The 21,334-nt window shown below is 33.1% G+C and overlaps 3 protein-coding genes across 6 annotated transcripts; 2 read left to right on the top strand and 1 right to left on the bottom strand.

Annotated features, from left to right (window-relative positions):
• The first annotated feature begins 3,192 nt into the window (after positions 1–3,192).
• Positions 3,193–4,780, top strand: LOC111013638 (aquaporin PIP2-2). 2 transcript variants are annotated; one of them, XM_088127882.1, is made up of 4 exons: positions 3,193–3,590; positions 3,679–3,974; positions 4,116–4,256; positions 4,336–4,780. In XM_088127882.1, exons 1-4 carry the CDS (start codon positions 3,293–3,295, stop codon positions 4,417–4,419), a joined length of 819 nt encoding a protein of 272 aa, XP_087984008.1. In that variant the 5' UTR covers positions 3,193–3,292; the 3' UTR covers positions 4,420–4,780. The 2 variants fall into 2 exon arrangements, with proteins under 2 accessions (XP_087984008.1, XP_022143819.1); XM_022288127.2 differs by having other exon boundaries at positions 3,205–3,590; positions 4,353–4,780.
• Positions 4,781–5,092: 312 nt separating this feature from the next.
• Positions 5,093–11,566, bottom strand: LOC111013680 (uncharacterized). 3 transcript variants are annotated; one of them, XM_088127878.1, is made up of 11 exons: positions 11,419–11,540; positions 10,144–10,212; positions 9,918–10,037; positions 9,589–9,808; positions 9,299–9,494; positions 7,923–8,093; positions 7,718–7,834; positions 6,095–6,292; positions 5,944–6,003; positions 5,761–5,859; positions 5,093–5,458 (listed from the first exon to the last, which is right to left on the bottom strand). In XM_088127878.1, the coding sequence occupies exons 4-11, from the start codon at positions 9,729–9,731 to the stop codon at positions 5,351–5,353; spliced, it is 1,092 nt and encodes a 363-aa protein (XP_087984004.1). In that variant the 5' UTR covers positions 9,732–9,808; positions 9,918–10,037; positions 10,144–10,212; positions 11,419–11,540; the 3' UTR covers positions 5,093–5,350. The 3 variants fall into 3 exon arrangements, with proteins under 3 accessions (XP_087984004.1, XP_022143872.1, XP_022143871.1); XM_022288180.2 differs by having other exon boundaries at positions 9,984–10,037; XM_022288179.2 differs by lacking the exons at positions 9,918–10,037; positions 10,144–10,212 and having other exon boundaries at positions 11,419–11,566.
• A 1,817-nt stretch (positions 11,567–13,383) lies between these two features.
• Positions 13,384–15,582, top strand: LOC111013544 (aquaporin PIP2-1-like). Its single transcript, XM_022288007.2, has 4 exons — positions 13,384–13,831; positions 14,664–14,959; positions 15,053–15,193; positions 15,285–15,582. The coding sequence occupies exons 1-4, from the start codon at positions 13,540–13,542 to the stop codon at positions 15,402–15,404; spliced, it is 849 nt and encodes a 282-aa protein (XP_022143699.1). The 5' UTR covers positions 13,384–13,539; the 3' UTR covers positions 15,405–15,582.
• The last annotated feature ends 5,752 nt before the right edge of the window (positions 15,583–21,334 follow it).

Here is a 21,334-nt window from a genome sequence, read left to right as displayed (position 1 = left end):
AATAATTTTGGTAAAAATGAGGATAAAATGCATCTTTTATATCTGAATTTTTTATTGGATTTTAAGTTTCAAAAAGTGATATTTTCATCCAACTTTTAAAAAATAGTTCTAAAAAGTACTTTGGAGTCCATCTTCGTTAGTGATTCTTTTTAATTTTCTTTTCTCTCTCTTTTCTCCCCTCGTAAAAATTAATATTTACTATATAATTTGAAATTAATTTTACTAATTTATGATTTTAAGTTATATAAAACACTTTTTAAAAAATATAATTTTCTATTTATCATTCGTGTCCATTTATTGAAAGAAAACAAGAAAAATCTTCTGTATAATGAATTTTATTTTAAAAGATTAAAATAATTTTAATACAATATCCAAACAAATCCTTCAATAATCGGATTAATATACATTATTTTTTGTCCAATAAATATGAGGTTGAGAATTGAGTTTCTACCTCAAGGTCAAAGAAGATAATATGTATCTTATTTTTCCAATTGGATCGAATTAATATATATGACTAACTCAATTTTAATCTTAGATTTTAAAGTATTTAGTTTGTGATTGGAGGAATAAATGATGTCATTAACACTATTGAGTTGAATTATTAGTTTGTAAAGCATTCTTTATGGGCGACGATATTAAATTTGTGGTACTGATCTTATTACTTGTGCCGTTTACTTTTGAGTAATTTTTTAAGCCTTGTTTGGACTTTGGAGATGTAAATTGATGTTTAATTTGATAAAAATTTAAAATTTTGGAAACTACTATATTTATTCTTAAATTACCCCCAATGATTTAAAATGTGGTTTTTTTTTTCCTTGAATTTTATTTTAAGAAGACAATAATATAATAATGACAAACTCTCCACACGATCTTAATCTTATATATTATTTTAGTTTTTGTACTTTCGATTTTAGTTCATTTTAGTCTTGCTATTCTTGAAACTTCATTTTGATCCATGTACTTTTAAAAAATTACCACTACTAAATTTCTAGAAATGTGGCCATAAATTTGTATTAGAAAATTTCTATAGTATATAAAATTTGTGTTAAAATTTTACAAATAGAAACTAAATTGGTCACGTTTTAAAAGTAGAACCAAACACACGTTTGGAAAGTATAATAATTAAAATAAAGAAGTATTGCAAGTGTAAGAACTAAAATAAGTCAAAATAAAAAATTTCGTGACAAAATAGTATTTAGATCTTTAAATTTATTCCTTCAAAAAAAAAGATCTTTAAATTTATAATTGAATTTGATTGAAACAAAAGATTTAAAATTAAACAAAAATTTTAAACTAATTACAAAAGTAAAAAAAAAAAAGGGAGTTCTTCCGTAGTAATATTTTATATTGATATACCTTGTGACTAAATAGAGAGAAAAAACTGGTGGCTGTGACTGGTCCACGTGTCACTACATGTGGTAGGGTATTCTGGACACTGGAGACTGTTTGTCAGTTTCAATTGACAATATATTTCCAAAAAAAAAAAAAAAAAGTTTCAATTGACAATAATAATAATTTTAAGTTTCTTTATCTTTTTTTATTTTTTGGTCAGACATTGTTTTATTTTATAGCATTAATATAAAACAAAAGTAAATTATTTAAAGTTGGGAACAAATTTCGCACATAAAAACCAAAAAGATAATGAACAATAGCCTTTTTTTTTTTAAGAAAAAAGAAATGTTATAAAGTGCAAAAAAGTGAGAATCTCATCACGTTGGGCTGTTTAAATAAAATATTTATACATTTAAAAAAAGGGTGGTTTCATTAACTAATAATTTCAATGATTAAATTTGAAAATTTATACTTTTTTTTTTAGTATAACATTTAGGAATTTGGACTTCCACCTTCGAAAGTTAGAGTCGATGTTATTACTGTTGAGATGGAGTAGATGTTGTTTAACGTTGAGCTATATTTATGTTTGCATCAATGTGACAATTTAACTAGAAGTGCTTGTAGCATTATTCAGATTAAATGTATGTTTGGGAGTAATTTTGACATGACAAGATCACTTTTACTATTGTCAAAATCACTTCAATTTTCATGGATCATGTTTGGCGAGTTAAAATTTTGATTTTAAGAAACCATAAAATCACTCAAAATTGATTCTTAAGATATCTGATTTTATTCTTAAATCACTTTTTCCAAAATCACCTTTTTTACCATCATTCCTAAACAAACCCAGGAGTGATTCTGACATGGTATTTCCATGGATGATATTTGACAAATTAAAAAATTGATTTTAGTAAAGATAAATGATGATTTTGGAAAATCAATTATAATCAAATCTCTTTTATCTAAATTCTTCCTTCTATCATCACTCCCCAACACACCCTAAATATACAGTGAATATAATATTCATAAAAATACATTGAATAATTTTATATTTGTAAATCACTTTTAGATAATATCATATTCCTAAATTTTTTTAAAATAAAATTACATATTAATATTTACAAATATTTAAAAGAATACAGTTACTTATTAAAAAATCTTCCAAAAAGGTTGGGCAGTAATAAAATTTTGTTAATTTCATGACCAACTTAACTAGTAAAAGTACTAAAAATTTCCATAAAAGATCATAGCTTCTAGTTCACATCCCTTGATCTTGAAAAAAAAAAATACAAATATTTATGATGACAAAAATTTGATAAAGGATAAGAACAAAGCTTTAGAATTTCGTAATTAGTGGTTCAAAAGAGAGAGTTTGAACTCGATGCTTGTGACAAGGTTCAACTTGATAGATATTTTATTTTTAACCTATTTGTTAGATTAAATAATATAGTATAAATAAAAGTGATTATTTAAACCTTACTTAAAGATTGAGGGTTCAAATTTCCATCGCTTCTCGAAATAAAATAAAAAGTAGACTAAATTATATTCGAATTAATGGCGAATAATACCAAAAAAAAAAGGAAAAGAGGAAAATAGAAGAAGAAATGCGAATAATCCCAATTCCATTTAATATAATAAATTAATGGATTCCTCTAGCTCTAAGAAGCTACTAGAAGAGAAGAGATGGTTCACGCATCAATGGAAGCCAAATCAAGAGCTCTCAAGAACAGTGTGGGGTCACAGTCACAGATTTTGAGAGAAATGGAAACTTTTTTCAAAATGGGGCGGCAAGGAAAAAAAAAAGAAAGAAGAAGAAAATGCTTCACCTCCAATAATGGAATCTCAATCTCACCTATATATCTCTCGATTCCATCCCTAACCTTTCGCCCATCACCCATTTTCAATTCACCGTCCTCTATTCTCTTCTTCTTTCTGTTCATTCCATTTTCTTCAGGCTGCCATGGCCAAGGACTCTGAAGCCGGAGGGTTCGCCGCCAAGGACTACCATGACCCACCGCCGGCGCCGTTGATCGACGCCCAGGAGTTCACTCAGTGGTCATTTTACAGAGCCATCATTGCCGAGTTCATCGCCACGCTTCTCTTCTTGTACGTCACTGTTCTCACTGTCATTGGCTACAGTCATCAGTCCGACACCAAAAACGGCGGCGAAATCTGCGGCGGCGTCGGCATTCTCGGCGTCGCCTGGGCCTTTGGCGGCATGATCTTCGTTCTCGTCTACTGCACCGCTGGAATTTCCGGTTGGTTTTACTGGGGGGTTTTCTTCACTCGATTTGTGGGTGGGTGATTAATTAATTAATTAATCTGTAATCGTCGTTTTTTTTGCAGGAGGGCATATTAATCCGGCGGTGACATTTGGGTTGCTCTTGGCTCGGAAGGTTTCGTTGGTGAGGGCCATTCTGTACATGGTGGCTCAGAGTTTGGGTGCGATTTGTGGGTGTGCGTTGGTTAAATCTTTTCAGAAGGGTCTCTACCATCGCTACAACGGTGGAGCCAATCAGCTCGCCGACGGCTACAGCACCGGCACCGGCTTGGCCGCGGAGATCATCGGAACTTTCGTTCTTGTGTACACTGTCTTCTCTGCTACAGATCCCAAGAGAAGTGCCAGAGATTCTCACGTTCCTGTAAGATCCCCATTTCTCGAATCCCGCTTCATAATCACGCGGATGGCGGATGGCGGATTCGTTGATTTGATTTCTAGGGAAATCTTTGATTTAATTCCATATTCCATTATAATCTTGTTTACCTTTTGTAATTGATTGAAGGTTCTAGCACCGCTGCCAATTGGGTTCGCCGTCTTCATGGTCCACCTTGCCACCATTCCGATCACCGGCACGGGAATCAACCCCGCTCGGAGCTTCGGAGCTGCAGTGATCATCAACAAAAGCAAGCCCTGGGATGACCAGGTAAATCCTCTTTCTTAATCTTTGATTCTGTTTTCTTTTTATAGATTAAGTTTCGCCTGAACTTGTTTGTTGATGTTAGTTACTTTTTGAAAACAGTGGATTTTCTGGGTTGGACCCTTCATCGGAGCTGCAATTGCTGCGTTTTATCACCAGTTCATTTTGAGAGCAGGAGCAGTTAAAGCTCTGGGATCGTTCAGGAGTTCCCACAGTGTCTGATGAACTTCCTTCTTCTGCGTTAATGGAGGAATCACTATGGTTTTGGATCTAAATGCTCATCGCCATCGCCATGTGTGATTTGGGAAGATATTCGAGTTTCTTTTTTAAAGGCACTTCTTTTATCTGTGCCCTTCTTCACTGCTCTTTCTCACTCTTTCTTTTGCTGTCTTTTGTGTTGTTTGTAGTTGCCAAATCCTCTCTACTTTTTCAGCACCTAATTTCTGTAAATTTTTTCTTGTTTTAGGCTTTTATCCACCTATTTGAAAGTTATATTAAATATTGCAAAAGAAAGTTGTTGCTTTGAGAAACGGGATTGGTTGAGTAAAGTAACTACAAATGCTCCCAAATTTTAATTAGTCTAAATCCCATTTTAATTCAGTTAATTTACCAGTTTTATCTTTTAAGCTTTGAGGGTTACAACCCTCAAGGTTTCTAAACTAGGAGTGTCTAATTAAATCTTAAATTCATGTTGTCTCGTGAGATCTGTCTAGATCTTAAGATCGAGGTGAATATCAAATAATTCACGACATCATGGGATGGAGGATGCTCCCAAAAAGGCTTTAATGTAGTTTTCTACTTCTTCCGACTAACAACTATTCATTCCATTTCACAAAGAGAAGTTTTAAACTGTAAAATGTAAATATTGATCATTAGATATAAGCTGTGAAAATTTATGAACGTTTTGTCCACAAGGGGGGGTTAGGACTAGGGATTTACAAGACATTTGTACTAATGAAGCAAATAATAATAATAATTAAAATGATAAATGATGACTATGCATCATTCAATTTACATTCTAGACAATTCAGAAGCCACAGAAATCAGGAAATGATTTTGATTGGTTACACTTTGCTCCTATGAGAGAGGGAAAAGAACCTTCAATTCAGCTGCGGTTGCTTCCCATTAAGATCAGCATCCTGATCCTGAATGTCCTTTCCATGCTTCCTCTCATACTCATGTCTGGATTCCTCCAGCTGCTTCGACACCTAATCATTAAGCACAAACCAACCAACAAAATTCAAACTTCTAATCTTCAAGAAAGTAGAAATAAACATCAATGTGTAATCTTGTTCATCAGATTCCTTCGTATGAACTTTCCAAACCAATTACTGATGACCCTATGAGTTTGTTTAAATTCTATGATAGCATGTCTGTCAGTTCCATCTAACAAATTCAGATATCAAATATTTATGCTCAATCTACATATTGTCAATTTTCTCTTTTGGGGATAGAATTTAGCCACTGAATATAAAGGTTGGCCAAGATTGAAAGAGAATAAAGGATGTACTCTAATTGAGTAAGCCATGGGCAATAATGTATCTGGATCCATTGCATCCTCCGGAAAGTTTCGTAAAGCATGTATGAGTTTTTCAAAAGGCAACTTCACCTGTGAGAAGTAAAAAATAATATTAGTATTAAGAAGCAATGTAGATCTGGTTGCTGAATCCATTGGAAGCAATTCATTACTCACCAAGTCATCGTGGCAGTATTTTAGAAGAGCCACACCAACTTTAAAAACAATCTTAACACCCTGTGGGAGGAAACAATACTAGCACGTGTGAGATTTCTTGTAGAAGAATTTTGTTTCAGTAAAAGGATTCACATGGTTTCAAGTAACCAACCTCATAAAGAAAGACATCCCAAATTCGTAGAGCCAAATGGAAGGGGAAGGAGTAAGAGAAAACAGTAATAAACCATTGGCTTGCGTACATGCTAGGATTTATCATCTCCCGTGTATAATGCTCTCCAAGCTTAGGCAGTTGCTCTCTCACAAGGCTATCAAATTGAAAAAGGTACTGCTGCACTAGAGGAAGCCCCGCCTATCACCAAGAAATAAAGTTTTTCGAATGAAACCCACAGAAACATAATTGATTGCAAGACTTCCCTTGCGCACCACCATTAACTTGGCAACGACCCTAGAGTAGTTCATGCAAGTTTATAACCATCCATTACAAGCATCTGATCATGCAGAAATCATGGTCGGGTGAATTAAAACAAAAGAAAAGCATATTAGAATCAAAGTAAGACCTAGTACAACAAAGCTCTGCTATGAAGAGTTGAATGTTGGTTACTCAATAATAGAAAGGTGGCCGAATGGGACAATCTCCTGGAACTTCTTGAGGACTGTTAAATGTAGGTGAGGTCAGAATTGAAGGAAGTTTGATCAATTACTTATATTCACTAGCAAATCATCTTAAGTTTATGCTGGAATAGTGTCTTCAGAAAAGTTCGCTAACTTGATTTAGTAAGTGGAAGTGCATGAGAAAGTTAAATTCTTGGCTCGACTTCTTGCGCTTAGGAGGTCACCAGTAAGAGATAAAATTGTGAAGTACTTTGTGAAGCAGCAGAAATTGACCATCTCTTTATCTCCTGCACTTATGTTAGGAGGATTTGAGGAAAGCTTTGTGCTGGTTTCAGCTTTCCGTGGACTAGGTATGACCGGGCAGGATACTATAAAATGTTGGCATTGGAGCATATGTTGTGATGGGGGCTCGCTCAAAGAGTTAAAACATCGCATCTACAAAAAATTGGCTCTGGAGCTTATGTCGTATCCTCGCCCAAAGAGTCTAGCATTTCACCTACATTTGATGAGGCAGACCTATCAGAATTTAAACGGCCTCACAAATTTTAGCTAATACTCAGGAACAAAGTTCTTGATGAGGGAGGGAGGAGCTGATGCAGTAAGAAGTCTTTTCCTTATTTCTTGTTTTGCTCGTTCTATTCCTATTCTACTGCTGAACCCAGGCTAAGATAGCAAGCAAGCAAGAAGTCAGTCAGCCGTTACGCAAGTTAGTTATAGGTAATAACCAACTCCATGGTTATTACGGGTTAGAAACAGCTATAAAAGACCCAGCACTCCTAGATGAAGATAGACATCAAGGAATTATGGTAACCAACCAGACATATTTCCTTTATTCTTTTTCCTAGTCATTTCATTCTAAAAAGAGTCTAAGACTCTCTCAATAGGTAAGCACCACAGCCATGTGGAAAGTAAGCAATGTTCTAATCCTTGATGTTCCTGGTACCTAAACCTCCCAGACAAATGGGTCTAGTCATCGGCCACCAACATTCAATCATTTCACAATACTTTTCACATATTTACTAAAAAGTTTATTTTGATTAACAAAAAAACACCAGAAGTGAGATTGTGTCTATTCAATTGTCCTGATTCTCAAATTTCTGGACTGCTGACTACTGCAAAGTTGAACTCACTATAAAAGAGAGATCTCGAAGAACAGAGTTACCAGGTATAATCCTTCCATAGGAGCATGAACTGCACCTTTAAGTAATGCAACCAAGAGCCAGAACGCATCCTCTTCACTCATATAGAGAAGCAGCAAACCAGCTAAAAATCCCATCCCCTGCATGTTCAAAACCAATACCATATCATTCACCATTGAATAAAATGGTTAATATAGGACTGATGATAAAGCATAGAAGATCCAGAACCTGAACATATCCAACATTCCGATCAAAAACAGAATATGCCTTTAAAACATTGTAGAGAGATCTTTGACCAGGTCCATGTCTCTGTTGGAAGAAAACATGTGAAGGGAAGGTACGAGAGATATCACGAATGATATCCAATTCAGAGGCTGATGTCTCATATATTACCAATTGCTGCAAAAGATATGCCACTTCATTACCATCATCCTTAGGACAATAAATTAATGAGACTAAAAAGAGGGCATAAAAATAATCTTTTCATGTATTGGAGGAAAACGTGTGAAGGGAAGGTATGAGTGATATCTCAAAGTATACCCGATTCAGAAGCTGATGTCTCATATATTACCAATTGCAGCAAAAAATGTGCAACTCATTGCCAATAATCCTTAGAGCTATAAATTTATAAGACTAGAAACAAAGAGCATAAAAACAACTTTTCACGTATTGCCTTATGTAAGATAAGTGTATAGAGTGTCTACTTTACTGATGAGTAGAGCAAATCAAAATTACCATTGCATCCTCATACAAGAGGAACAGAAACATGTTCATAAGTAGTCGGGCAACGTATAAATAGATCAAGTTATAAATACTACATGCCATTCATAGATAGTCAGGCTAATCATATCATATGGCATCCCATAGATGAAACATAAAGCGCTTTGTCCTACCTGATATTTTGATTTTGATTTCTATCATCTATTTGCTTCTTCTTCTTTCCTTCTTTCTTTCTTTTTTGAATTAATTTGAGATGTAAATAATTGTTGAAAAGAAAACTTTTTCATTAATAAGAGTGAAAAATTATACCCCTAGGTTGTACGACACAAGCCAAAGCAATCATGAAAGCCACAAAAATAATTACGAGAAAGGAATTCAATCATTAAGAATAAAAAACAAAGGGACACCTGAAATGAAATTAGAAATATTGGTCCAAAAATAGGCATTGAAGTGAGCCACACTCCACACCTTTTTTCAAGGTCCCTGTCTCCCTGAGTCCCTCTATGCCAGAAAACTATTTTTTATTTCTAACCAAATACACCAAATAATAGCAAATAAGCCCACTTTCCAAATTTGATAGTGAAGTAAAAACTCTAGTACTTCGAGAATGCATTCCATATTTCTTTTAAGTTCAAATAGTTAAACATAATTTCAATCAAAGAAAAATATCAATTCTAATTAAACTAATTAGAAAACTTTCATTTATTAAATATCTAAAGCTTTTAGAAGAGCCATATATATTTTTAGAACTCTAGAACTTTGGAGAATTCTTTAGGATACTGTAACTAAATACTTTTTAGATTATATAAAGGTTACAACGACCATATTTATAGAAATTCATTTTTGGACCACAATCTCAAAACAAATTCTGAAAAACTCAATACCTCATAAACTCCAGGGTTCATCAACAATAAGTCTCGACTTCCAGAAATCAACTGCCAAACAAGACCCCTTAAACAATCAGGAATACCTTTCCTTATACGCCTTTTAACAACATGAGGTTTTCTCCTAGCATAATGCTTCCAGTCACTCCCTCCAACTCCAATCATCTTCCTCCATTTTCTGACTCTCCTTTCCTCCCTGAAATTGTAGGATATCCACAATCAACTCAATCCTTGATAAAGAAAAGCAGAATGTTGAAAATTATTGAGCCATGATATGAATAAAAGCATACCTCTCATTTACATGAGTAGACCTGTTCTTGGTTAAAGTATCTGGAGAACTATTAGATTCCTGCTTTAAGAATCCAAATCTGTCTAATTGCTTGGGCGAAGGAAGTGGACCTGGTTCAAATTCATCTATCATTTTCCTTTCCATTCCACGTATGCGCTCTCACATGCCAAAAGGCAGATAATGTATCTACCGTTTCTGTAACATGGTAAACCTTTTACCGACTGCAAAAAATTAGGTGAAGAAGATTAAAGATTAAACAAATAGATTTGGTAGGTGAAAGGCAAGCAACTTTTGAAGGCAGGCATACATATAAAAATGCAGTAATATAACCTTTTAACTGAAACTTCGTAGAACTCAAAAATAGTCTAGCTAATATGGAGTACAAAATCACCCAACCTTCAGGTTACTATGGATTGCATTTTTGAAGAAATTTTCCAGGAAGTATCAGATCTGAGATCCAACCAATCAGAAAGCAAAAATTACTATTCATAAAAACTATGTAAAATCAACAAACCAATATTTTAGCTGTTACGTGAAAATTATAATCACAGGATACCAGGTCATTAGCCTCTCATCCATTGCAAACTACCCACAAAAAGCTCCCTAGAATAACTGTAGTTGAGTACTACAAGATTAAGAAAACCAACAAGGTCAGGCAATAATTGGATTAAATTCCAAAAGATGAAAAATGGGAAGGTGAAAACTTTTAGGACCATCAAGGGATATTCAGAAGCCTATCTACTCCACAAGATGTTATCATTTACAGTGACACACGTTGACGACAGGAAACCCCAAAAACTAGTATTCTAATTGTCACTGACTCAGTTCTGTTTTCACTTTTTAATCATTATATTCCACTGATTTGTTCTCCTCATCTTAATAACCAAAAAGGGTTTGACTTCGACTAGTGAATGTACATCGTGTAAAACCTTGTCTGAAAAAAAAAAGGCAAATGATCTCATAAAAAATCACTGAGAAGTTTATCACCAAGCCCATTTAAATGATTATAGTCTATCCGAAACAAGATGCAGAACCCTAACATTGGCATCCTTGCATTCTGATGTAAATATTCCATTAGGTTTTTTCTATTTCAAAATTCAAACTAAAATCACATACAAACACAATGTTGTTTTAGTTTGGTAATTGTTTACACACCCTAAAAACTTAGATGAATCATCCAGAGTTTTCGATTAACTCACAAATACTATTGAAAAAAATATGCTCTTTGTCTAGGAAATTTTGATAATAGTCATTTTCTTAAAGAAGTGAGAAGTTTGGCATATTCCTCCACGGTCTTAGTTTCTCTTTCATGGCATTGCATGACCCAATTGCTCAATTTATCTGAACTACGTAGAGAGACGAAAAAGGGAACTTAAAATTTCAAATAGTCACCTAAATAGAAGAAGATTTTAAATTCAAGACCGGAATCAAATGTCACCAACAAAATACAGAGAGGTCTAGACCAACGTAGTTACAGAAAGTAAACATTCTGCTTGGCAGCAGAGAAAATAGAAAGTGCAGAAAATTGTGGTCGAGTTGGCTCCGTCAGTTCGATATCCGATCTTCTTCCCAGCAAAAAGCGAATACAAACTGGTAACAATTTATCAAGTTTCCGTACAACGTTCTCAAAACAAAAAGAGAACCTAAGTCGCTGATCCGGTAGATACTACAATTCAATTCCCCAAATTCCATTACGCAGAGAAATCTCAACGAAAGGTTTTTCAAAAACAAAACGAACTGCAACAAATATAGATCAAATCATAGGAAAAGAAAACACAGACGCCAATTGAAAGATATTCAATCAAGTAGAGAAATGATGGAAGAATCATACCCGAATTCAAAGGAAAAGAGACGATCCGAATACGAAAGTGAGAAACAGAGAAATTTTGGAACCGCGAGGCGAGAGATCCTGTAAAGAACACAAATCTCTTCCCTGAATAGGAAGGGTCGTAATATTTGAATTGTATTTGTATTTTTTTCTATTAAAAACTATTTTATTTTATATGATAATTCTACGAATAAAATTGTAAATTAGCATATGAAATCATTTTACGAATAAGTTGATTGAAAATACGTCTATAATTAGTATAATTAAAATTTTTGAAATTTATTTTCCTTAAATAGTTTTAAATAATTAAAGAAAATTATTGGCCTTACCCTAGCAAATTGGAGTTTTTTCTTCTTTTCTAATTCACAAATTAGCTATTTTTCATACTTTATGAATTTAACATCTTCTTGGACAACTTTATCAATTTAACTTTTAAAGTCAATAATTCATCCACTTCTTTGTATATTTTTTAACTAATATTCATGTATTAATTTGATTAGATAAGAAGTACTAACAAATTATTTTAAAATTTATATATATTTATATATTATTATTATTATCTTTGTCATTATTATTATGGGATTTTAGGATGACAGTGAACTATGTTCTTGATTGACATGTTTGCACAGTTAGTTTTTTAATAGGTTGAAAGAATTACTGTTGAGTTATGCTCGTTTTGACGTTTGTACACTGAATTGAATGTTTATAAACAGTAACACTACTTTACTAAAATTATTCAACATTTAACGAATTATAAATTCTCCTTTTAAAAAAAATCGATTCTTATATATTCAGATTTGATTCATTTTTATTCTTGTATTATTATAATATTAATTTTATTGTCTATTGTACTTTTAAAAAGTGACAATTTTAGAGTTTATACCCCTATTGTATTAGAAATTTTCATTAGTACGAATACTATTCTCATTCATCATTAACCATCACAGCATTATTTAAAAATATTGTAGCATCTACTAACATTAAAGAATAGTTTATAAAGGAAAATGGATAATATGAACCTATGAAATATGTTTTATAAGATTACTAGAAAGTTTCCTCACATTTTTATATGACTTAACCGCCAAGTAACTTGACGTAAACTTGCTTGTTACAGAAATTCGACCGATAATTAAAATGCTGTGGTAATTGACAAACGCATTAAAATATATATATATATATATATATATATATATATATATATATATATATATATATATATATATGTATAAAAGCCAAAGTGATACTTCATCGGTAATTGACATATATCTCCGAGTGAGTTCGATCTCCTCCTCCACATGTTGTATTAAAAAAACATAAAAATTACTATTTTTAAATTCATACATTTCTTTACCATAAAAGATAATAAAAAAATAAAGAAATTACGTGGACGACTTTACTCCCTCCAATCATACAATCATTTTTAAATTTTAAATTTGAAACTTTAAAATGTAAAATTATATTTAAAAATGTTAAAAAAAACTTTGATAAATATAAATTCATTGTTTAATTATATGTATAATTAGTGAGAATATAGTGACCTCCAACTGGAATCTGATTCTATCAAGAGAGGTGCTGAATATCCTATTTGACAGTTTTTCAAGCATTCCTCAATTGCCATTTCCAAACGGCTTAATCATATTGGAGTAAAATAAGGAGAAATTAAAGAAAGAAAGAACTTGATTAATCTCAATTATTTCCTTAAAATTGTTATGGTTCATATTTACAACAAACAAAAACATAGTTTAATTAGTTAATTTGGCCAGGACATTAGTAAATAGTTGCATAATCATTAGTATCTTCCGAAATACAGTAATTACTCTATAAAATATTAAAAATACAAGAAGCAAATAATAATTCCATCATGGAAGTTGATTTGAACATGAAACAAATTTTGCCGCCAAGTTTGTTCCTGGTCCCTTTCATTTTCTCAAGGTTCAAGAGGAAAGACAAGTTCCATGGAGAAGAAATCGAGGCCGTTGGAAGCTTTAGCAATCATGGATTCCAATTTTATATCCAAAGCATATTTCAATTTCTTTAGCTATTTAATTATCCCCAATCTCTCTTAGCTTCTTAATTCACTGATCACTCTGTATCTGTTTAATTCCTTCAGCCAAAGCCAGAGCTATGTCTAAGGATGTTGAAGCCGGAGCCGGAGGGTTTGCCGCCGGTGACTACCTGGACCAGCCGCCGGCTCCATTGTTCGACGCCGGGGAGCTTGGCCGGTGGTCGTTTTACAGGGCCGTTATCGCTGAGTTCGTTGCCACGCTCTTGTTTTTGTACGTCGGAGTGCTCACTGTGATTGGCGATAAGACTCAGGCTTCCGCCGCCGCGTGCGGCGGCTTTGGAGTTTTGGGTATCGCTTGGGCTTTCGGCGGCACCATCTTCGTTCTCGTTTACTGTACCGCCGGCATTTCTGGTGACTTTTGCTCTCTCACTTTCACCCAGGAAATTTTCTTTTCTACATATTTAATATTTTTCAATTATATCATTTTTTAAAAGTTTTTAATCCCGAGGAAAAAAAAGAAGATGAAATTACACTTTTAACCTCATTACTTTTCGGGGGACTAAATATTATACCACCATATAAACGTATCATCAACTAATTATAACATTTATCAAGAGAAATAATTGTTGACGTACAAAATTAGCCGAACAAAATTACCAATTTCACACTACTCTTCTTAATTCTGCAAAATAAAGAAAACACACATCCACACGATCGAATCCTTAAATTAGAACTGAGGTTGTGTTAAGCAAAAATTAGAACTGAGGTTGTGTTAAGCAGAGAATTAGGGTGAACTTTTTTATAGGGAGAAACATGGAGTTTTCTACCTATTCTCTTTTTGAATTGTCTAAAATTGGAAAATACAAATTGTAGAGTTCCACGAGGAGAGTGAAGGCTCTTTGGATTATTGAGTTTTTAGGTAGTTCGGTCGTAGATTGAAGCTTTATTTTATACATAGTTATTGAAATCGTTAAATCGAGAGGGACTAAATTGAAATAAGTTAAACAATAAAAAAATGATTATGTGTGGGGTAATACAAGAATTCGAACCTAATATGACTCAATGTTAATAGTGCTCGTTTGGTACCATTATTATTTTTTTGTTTATGTTTCTTTATTTTTAATAAATAAAAATGAATTGCACGGTCCAACATCCGTAAATTCAAATTAAAAAAGAAAATAAAAAACTATAGATAATTTTAAAATGCAAAATTGACCCTAACGTAATCATATCGACATGATAGGAGGACATATTAACCCAGCAGTCACATTTGGGCTTTTCTTGGGGCGGAAGGTGTCGCTGGTGAGAGCCGTACTGTACATAGCGGCTCAGTGTTTGGGAGCCATATGTGGGTGTGGGCTCGTTAAGTCACTAAAAAAGCCCAACTTCAATTCCTTCGACGGCGGAGCCACCGAGCTCGCCCAAGGCTACGGCGCCGGCGCCGGCCTCGCCGCCGAGATCACCGGAACCTTCGTTCTTGTCTACACCGTCTTCTCCGCCACCGATCCCAAGAGAAAAGCCAGAGATTCCCACGTTCCTGTAACTTCAATTTCATCATATTTTTATTTTAATTTGTTACCCTCTGCCTCTTCACCCCCAAAATTCTAATAAATTTATCCTCAATTTCCGAAGGTTCTGGCGCCGCTCCCAATTGGGTTCGCCGTGTTCGTCGTGAACCTGGCCACGATTCCGGTCACCGGCGCCGGTATCAACCCGGCTCGGAGCTTCGGCTCTGCTGTGATGTTCAACAGAGACAAAGCTTGGGATGATCACGTAATTTCATTTCTGGTTCCCCAAAATCCCTAATTAATCCGTTTTCTTCAACCTTTGATTAGCTAATTGTTCTGTTTTGTGTTGTGAACAGTGGATATTCTGGGTTGGACCTTTCATTGGAGCTGCAATGGCTGCAATTTACCATGAATTTGTTCTCAGAGGAGGAGCTGTTAAAAGCTTGAGATCCTTCAGGAGTTCCTACGCAAATTGATGGATCTTCTTCTTCTTCAGAAAAACTAAAAAGGCAAATCTTTCAAAATTAGGAAAAATGTGTTTTTCAACATTTTTATGTTATTTTCAATGCAGAATAAAAAGCTTACTTGATTTCTTTTTATGTTATTGGTTTTATGAAAAAAGATCAATAAAAATTATAAATAGATTATGACATCTCAATCAACAAGGTGCATTTTGCCTTGTTTCCAACATTAGTTAGATTTAAATCTGGTAGACACAATTATAGGGAAAAAAAACCCAACTTTTTTATTTCCCATTTATGGGTTCATAAAAAAAAATATTTATGATCTTCAGGTTCTTCACCATCTTGATCATTTAATATTGGGATGCCAAATATGGATGGACCAATTTTCCAGACCCCATAACTATCCAAACAATTATAACACAATACTGTACAAATCTCATTAGGACAAGTTTGTAGTACTCAATTTTACAAATTTTGTTACAGAACGGAAAATAATAATGTCCAAAAGTGCATTTTATAGAAAAAAAAAGAGAAATATATTGCAATATAAATTTTGCAACCTAACTCGCAGCTATAATTTATTAACGAGTTAAAACACTTATTTATGATTAAATCGTGAGTTCGAATTTCCACTACTAAAAAAGTGATATTTGCAACAAGAGATAACATCTTATTTGAAAATTTCTCGATTCACCAACTTGTTGCCCTTTATAAGTTTTTAAGAGAGTCAGTCGCGGCCTATTATCACATTGCTTCTCTCTCTAGGATACTCCAAAAAATATCAACTTTATATGATCATGGGTGGAGTAAAATGCATGTAGGGAGGAATTTATTATTAAAATACCCAACATTAAACTATATATTATTCGGTTATGTAAATTTTTAGACGTAAATCTGCTCAATAGATGTATCTAGATCCTACCAAGATAGTAACAACTCTATGAATCAATATTAGATTTATTATGAACTTAGGCATAGTTAAGTTATTGGCATTATTGTCCTGTCGATTATAAGTCTACTACTTCATAATGACCTAAATGTTGTTAGACTACAAACTCTAATCAGTTGTTGTAGGTTTAAAATTTGGAGAGTTACTTGAAAAACCCATTTGAAAATAGTTTTCTAGTCTTAACTTTAAAATGTTTTGAGAATTGTAATTAAACGACTCGTAAAAATTTGAAATTGGTAGTGGTATATTATCTATATCACTGTTTATAGATATACTGGTTTTTTTCTAGTCCATCTAGTATTGCTGTTGAAGGTGAAAATCGAGTAGCGGCATGTGAGGCTCGAATAGCGACAACTGTCAATGGGGACCAACACCACAACAAACGTACAATCGAAGGAGGGAGTGACGTTGGTACCTGCGATAGAGTACGAGAGGCACGACATCTCTTGCAGTTGGCATTCTGCAAAGGAACAGGACGACAGGTGACGAGACACATACCACACATCGAGAATGACTCCTAACGAACTGCCAAAATCTCCCACCCTGCCGCATGCTAAGCATCCTTCCTGGTCTCCCAAAACGCCTTTAAAAGAGACAGACCATAGGGTAGGTGAAAATATGTCACTAAACTAGTGAGGTACTCTTTGCTCTCTTTTTCCGATTACTAACTTGACCATTTGGAGAGTATTAGACGGGACACTACACTGGTATAAAAAATCGTTGTTGCAAGCTCATTCGTTCGACTGCCATCTATTCTATAGGTCACGTCGACCTTTCCAAATTTCAGCAACAACAATTGCAATTGTCAATATTTGATTTATAAGAATACACGACATTAAAAGAATAACAACTTTGTTTTATTAAAAAAAGATAATTTGTAATTACACAGTAAAAGGGAAAATATTTTAAAAAATAGTCTTCCAAATAAGTTTTTACAACTTTTTTTTGTTTTAAAAAATAGAAAACAGCCTTGATTTTGGTTTCTGGTTTATGGATGGTTTGTTGGAGAAATGTTCTAAAATTGTAGGACAAATACATGATTTTGATTATTATTTATGCCCTAAAAATTAGGGGCATTGTTGTAATGATGCAGTCATATATGGGATTTGATGTCAGGTGTTAAATCTCCAATCTAAAAATTTATAATTATATATCATGTGTTATGGGAATTTATTAACATAGTTAATGGGTTTGACTTGTATATTTAAATTAATTAGTTTACAAACATTGAATATTTCATTAAATAAACTTAGTGTAATCAAAATCAGATGTGAAAATAAATTAAATATCATGTGGTGTGGAGGCCGTCTGATTAATATGTATGATTGAGATATATACGTTAAAAACTTAAAATTAAGAATATGAATTTTGTTTGGGTAAATTATTTGTAATATCTATATATTTATGGACATGAATTTTAAAATAGATATTCTTGGGAATAAGGAATATAATCATGTAGGGTCTGTATTTTTTTAAAAAATTAAACTTGTCTATTAGCAATTTCTTTAATTATTTTGTAATATCTATTTTTTAAATTAGTCGGTAAATATTAAAAACTAAAACAATACCATTGTAAATAAATGTTGAATTGTTGAGGAGCCAAGTATATTCTCTCTTTGGAATTGGGTAATAGTTTTGTCTTTATTTTATATTCTTTTAAAAGTTTATTTTTTTAATATCCATAATTAATTCTAGACATTATCATAGGTTTGAACCAATTCGTTCTAAATCTTTTTGATTTACCTTGGTTCCTTTAGACCAACGAGCCAATCCAGACGTAAAAAAAAAAAAATCTTATTTTTAGAATGAATGTAATATGGTTGAATTTATCATAATCTAACAATTTAAAATTTTTTTTATTTAATGATCAACATTTGACAAGCAAGTCAAATTTCTATAACTTTACCCTGAAGTTGAGCTCATATTGTCCGAGTGTGAATTTTCTTATTTTAGATTTATAAGTTTGTTAAATAAATAAACCCTATCATATCAAACACACAAATTCCTAAACCTCACATGGCTATGAAGTCGATAAATAAAAAATAAGGTACGTTAAATCCAAATCTCTATTATTCATTTATTCGAATAATGATCTACATCTACAACCGACCAAATTTCTCGGTCTCAAGCTACACAAATTAATTCTCAAACTTATCAACATCACAAACAACTACAAGCTCAAATGCAATGAAAAAGAAGACACACTTTTGTTTTCATGGAAACCAATCATTTTTAAAAAGATTATGCATGGAAAAAGTTGAAAAGAGAAAAAGAAAATCTAGGGTTTTTGGTAAAGGGTATTGGATATATATTCAATATGACAGAGATCACATGGGAAAGGGTTTGGATTGAGCCTTAGATTGGAGGGTGTGTGGGTCATTCTTCCCCTCTTTAACCCATTTGTCTAATCTTTTTATTTTATATTTTTGGGGTACCCCAATGGATTTGATTTTTCATTTGTCCTGTTTTTGATAACTCTATGTCAGCCATTGAAGAATGGTGGGTGACCCATGGTGGGTGACCCATGGTGGGCTGCCTTTACAATCACAAGCCAAAATGCCATTCCATGTTTGGTTTGGTGGTGACACCCCCATGATTCATTCAATAAAACCCAAAAAATTTTAAAAATTCAAATCCTCATTGAAGATATAGTTTTGATTAAATAAAATCTTTACACATTCAATATGGGTTTTGTGCTTTTTGTCATGTTTTAGAGCTTGATTGTTGATTGAGGAACTAACTAATCTTAAGAAATTTCTATTTAATTATAATGTCATACTTAGATTGATTTGTTTTTTTAAACACATCATGTTTAAAAATTAATTATTTGTTTTTTTTTCTCCCTCCTATTCTTATTCACGAAGAATAATGCTAGTTATCGCTTTTGTTGTGTGCATAATATGCTTGAATTATTGTCGGTTGGAAAACTTATTTTTTTTCAAATAATATATTTGAGATAATTGATAACTACACACTTTGTTTAATTTGTATTCCCTCCTAAAAATGCATGGTCGGTGTGATATGACAATTTCATTGATGGACAAAGACAAGATTGAAAGTATTGTACCCACATTAACAATGTGATATAAAATCACAAGAGGGTCGGTGTGATATGTCAATTACATACATAGTGTGACATTAACTCACGCTCTGTATGGAGGAAAAATGCAGTTTATTACACACAAATCACATTGAATCTCTTCTAGATAAAATATCCATTCTCGAACTCGAAAAAAACAGATAAAATCGAAGTATTTATACAATGGATATAGCTAAACACATTGTACTAGAAAATTAAAGCAAACCCATGTGAAAATAGGGGATTATAGAAAGAACCCAACTCAAAAAACTATGTTTTACAATCAAAATGAGGGTCCAATTCAATTCTCAAAGTTTAGTGATCAATTCAGGTTGATTGACAAAACAGTAACATCACATCTCTCTCTCTCTCTGGTTTTGATCAGCAAATCATAAGAAGGAGGCTAAGTTTATATATTTAGGTTCATTGGATGAAGGGCTTGGGGACCCTACAATATTGGACAAGATTTGACCAATAAGATATGTGTTGTGTAAAAAATGAGATCTTAGAGAAGAGAAGAGCCAATTGGGGCTTTATGTTTGACTGACGTCTAAAAAAGCACACAAAATTGATGTAAAATTTGACTCAAATTGAGTAGGCAGGCTTTTGATTCCCAAATAAAGAAGCCAGCCAATCTCTGACCAAGCAACCATGTGATCCAATTTGGCATTTTTGCTTCATTGCTACTAAATCTCTCTCTCTCTCTCTCTCTCTCTCATAAATATGTTTTCTTTCCTCAAGTTGGAGTTTAAAAATTGGTCTAAATTCAATTTTTTTTTGGGTTATTATACATCTCTTATTAATTACCCTTACTCTTTCTAGCTTATGGTACATAAAAAGAAATGATTCTAATGTACTTGTGGGTCATAACTTGTATCTAGTTGAATCTTATGAAAATATGAATTTTGTCCGAAAGTCTTTTAAACTCGTCTAAATAATTCTATAATCTTCGTTTATATAGGATTGATTGTAGTTTGATACTTTATAGCCGTTCTTACCGAAAACGTTCCAATAATCACAATAGAGTTTTCGATGATACTCCAAGACTGTATCCTACAAAACAGAGTTAGCACTCCAAAGCTTTTGTCAGCGTTTGTGGAATCAATATCACAATTTACTCCTAGAGTTTTCTTCACGTACCTTTATCCTTCCTTTCGCTTGGTATTCATAATATTTAGGCGAGAGGTCGTTGGCGGTTGATGGGATGCTAGTCAAAGCCCATTGCCCCTTCCTATCGTACCTGCGAATTAGGCGCGCTAGCACGAGAGGAATGCAGGAATGTCGTTTGACCGTTTAATCGTGAGGGACGAGTTCGGTCAACTTTCGTCCAGTTTGTTTTCCGCTTGGGATTTTGCCGAACTAGGCGTCGCCACGTGCAGGCCCAGATGATGTGGACTTCCAATGACGTGGACAGGACCGATAAAGCTAGCATCATCAATGGTTAATTACTAAACTAGTTGTGGGTAGGTTTTGAGCTTACTTAAATTTCAGCGAGCCAACTACTATTATGTACTATTAATGCATTCCCTAGTGTTGTTTTTAAAAACAATTTTCTTTTTTTTTTTCAAGTATATGAATTTGGATTTTTATTATTTATTTATTTCATATTCCTTGGAGTTGCAAAATGACATGTTTTTTTAAACTATCAATAAGAGTTTTTCTTTGAGAAAGCAATAATTTAAATGTGTACATTACTAATTAATCATCATGAGCCATCCCATCACTATCATTAAACATAGTGTTGAAAATTTAAAAAACAAAATGGCAAAAGGTATTTTGAAAATAATTTTCCAAACAAATAGACATGGTTTTGTTACTATATTATTTGTGTTACTTGGCTGGTAGACAAGTCATTATAACGTTCACACCAATTAATTTCTCAAAGCATATATATTTATTATAGAAATGTAACCG

Source organism: Momordica charantia (assembly GCF_013281855.1).
Source record: "Momordica charantia cultivar OHB3-1 chromosome 1 unlocalized genomic scaffold, Mcharantia_2.0 BLBB01000001.1, whole genome shotgun sequence".
Classification (NCBI taxonomy): Eukaryota; Viridiplantae; Streptophyta; class Magnoliopsida; order Cucurbitales; family Cucurbitaceae; genus Momordica; species Momordica charantia.
The sequence above is the reverse complement of the archived record's forward strand: the minus strand, read 5'-3'. Positions and strand labels throughout refer to the sequence as shown.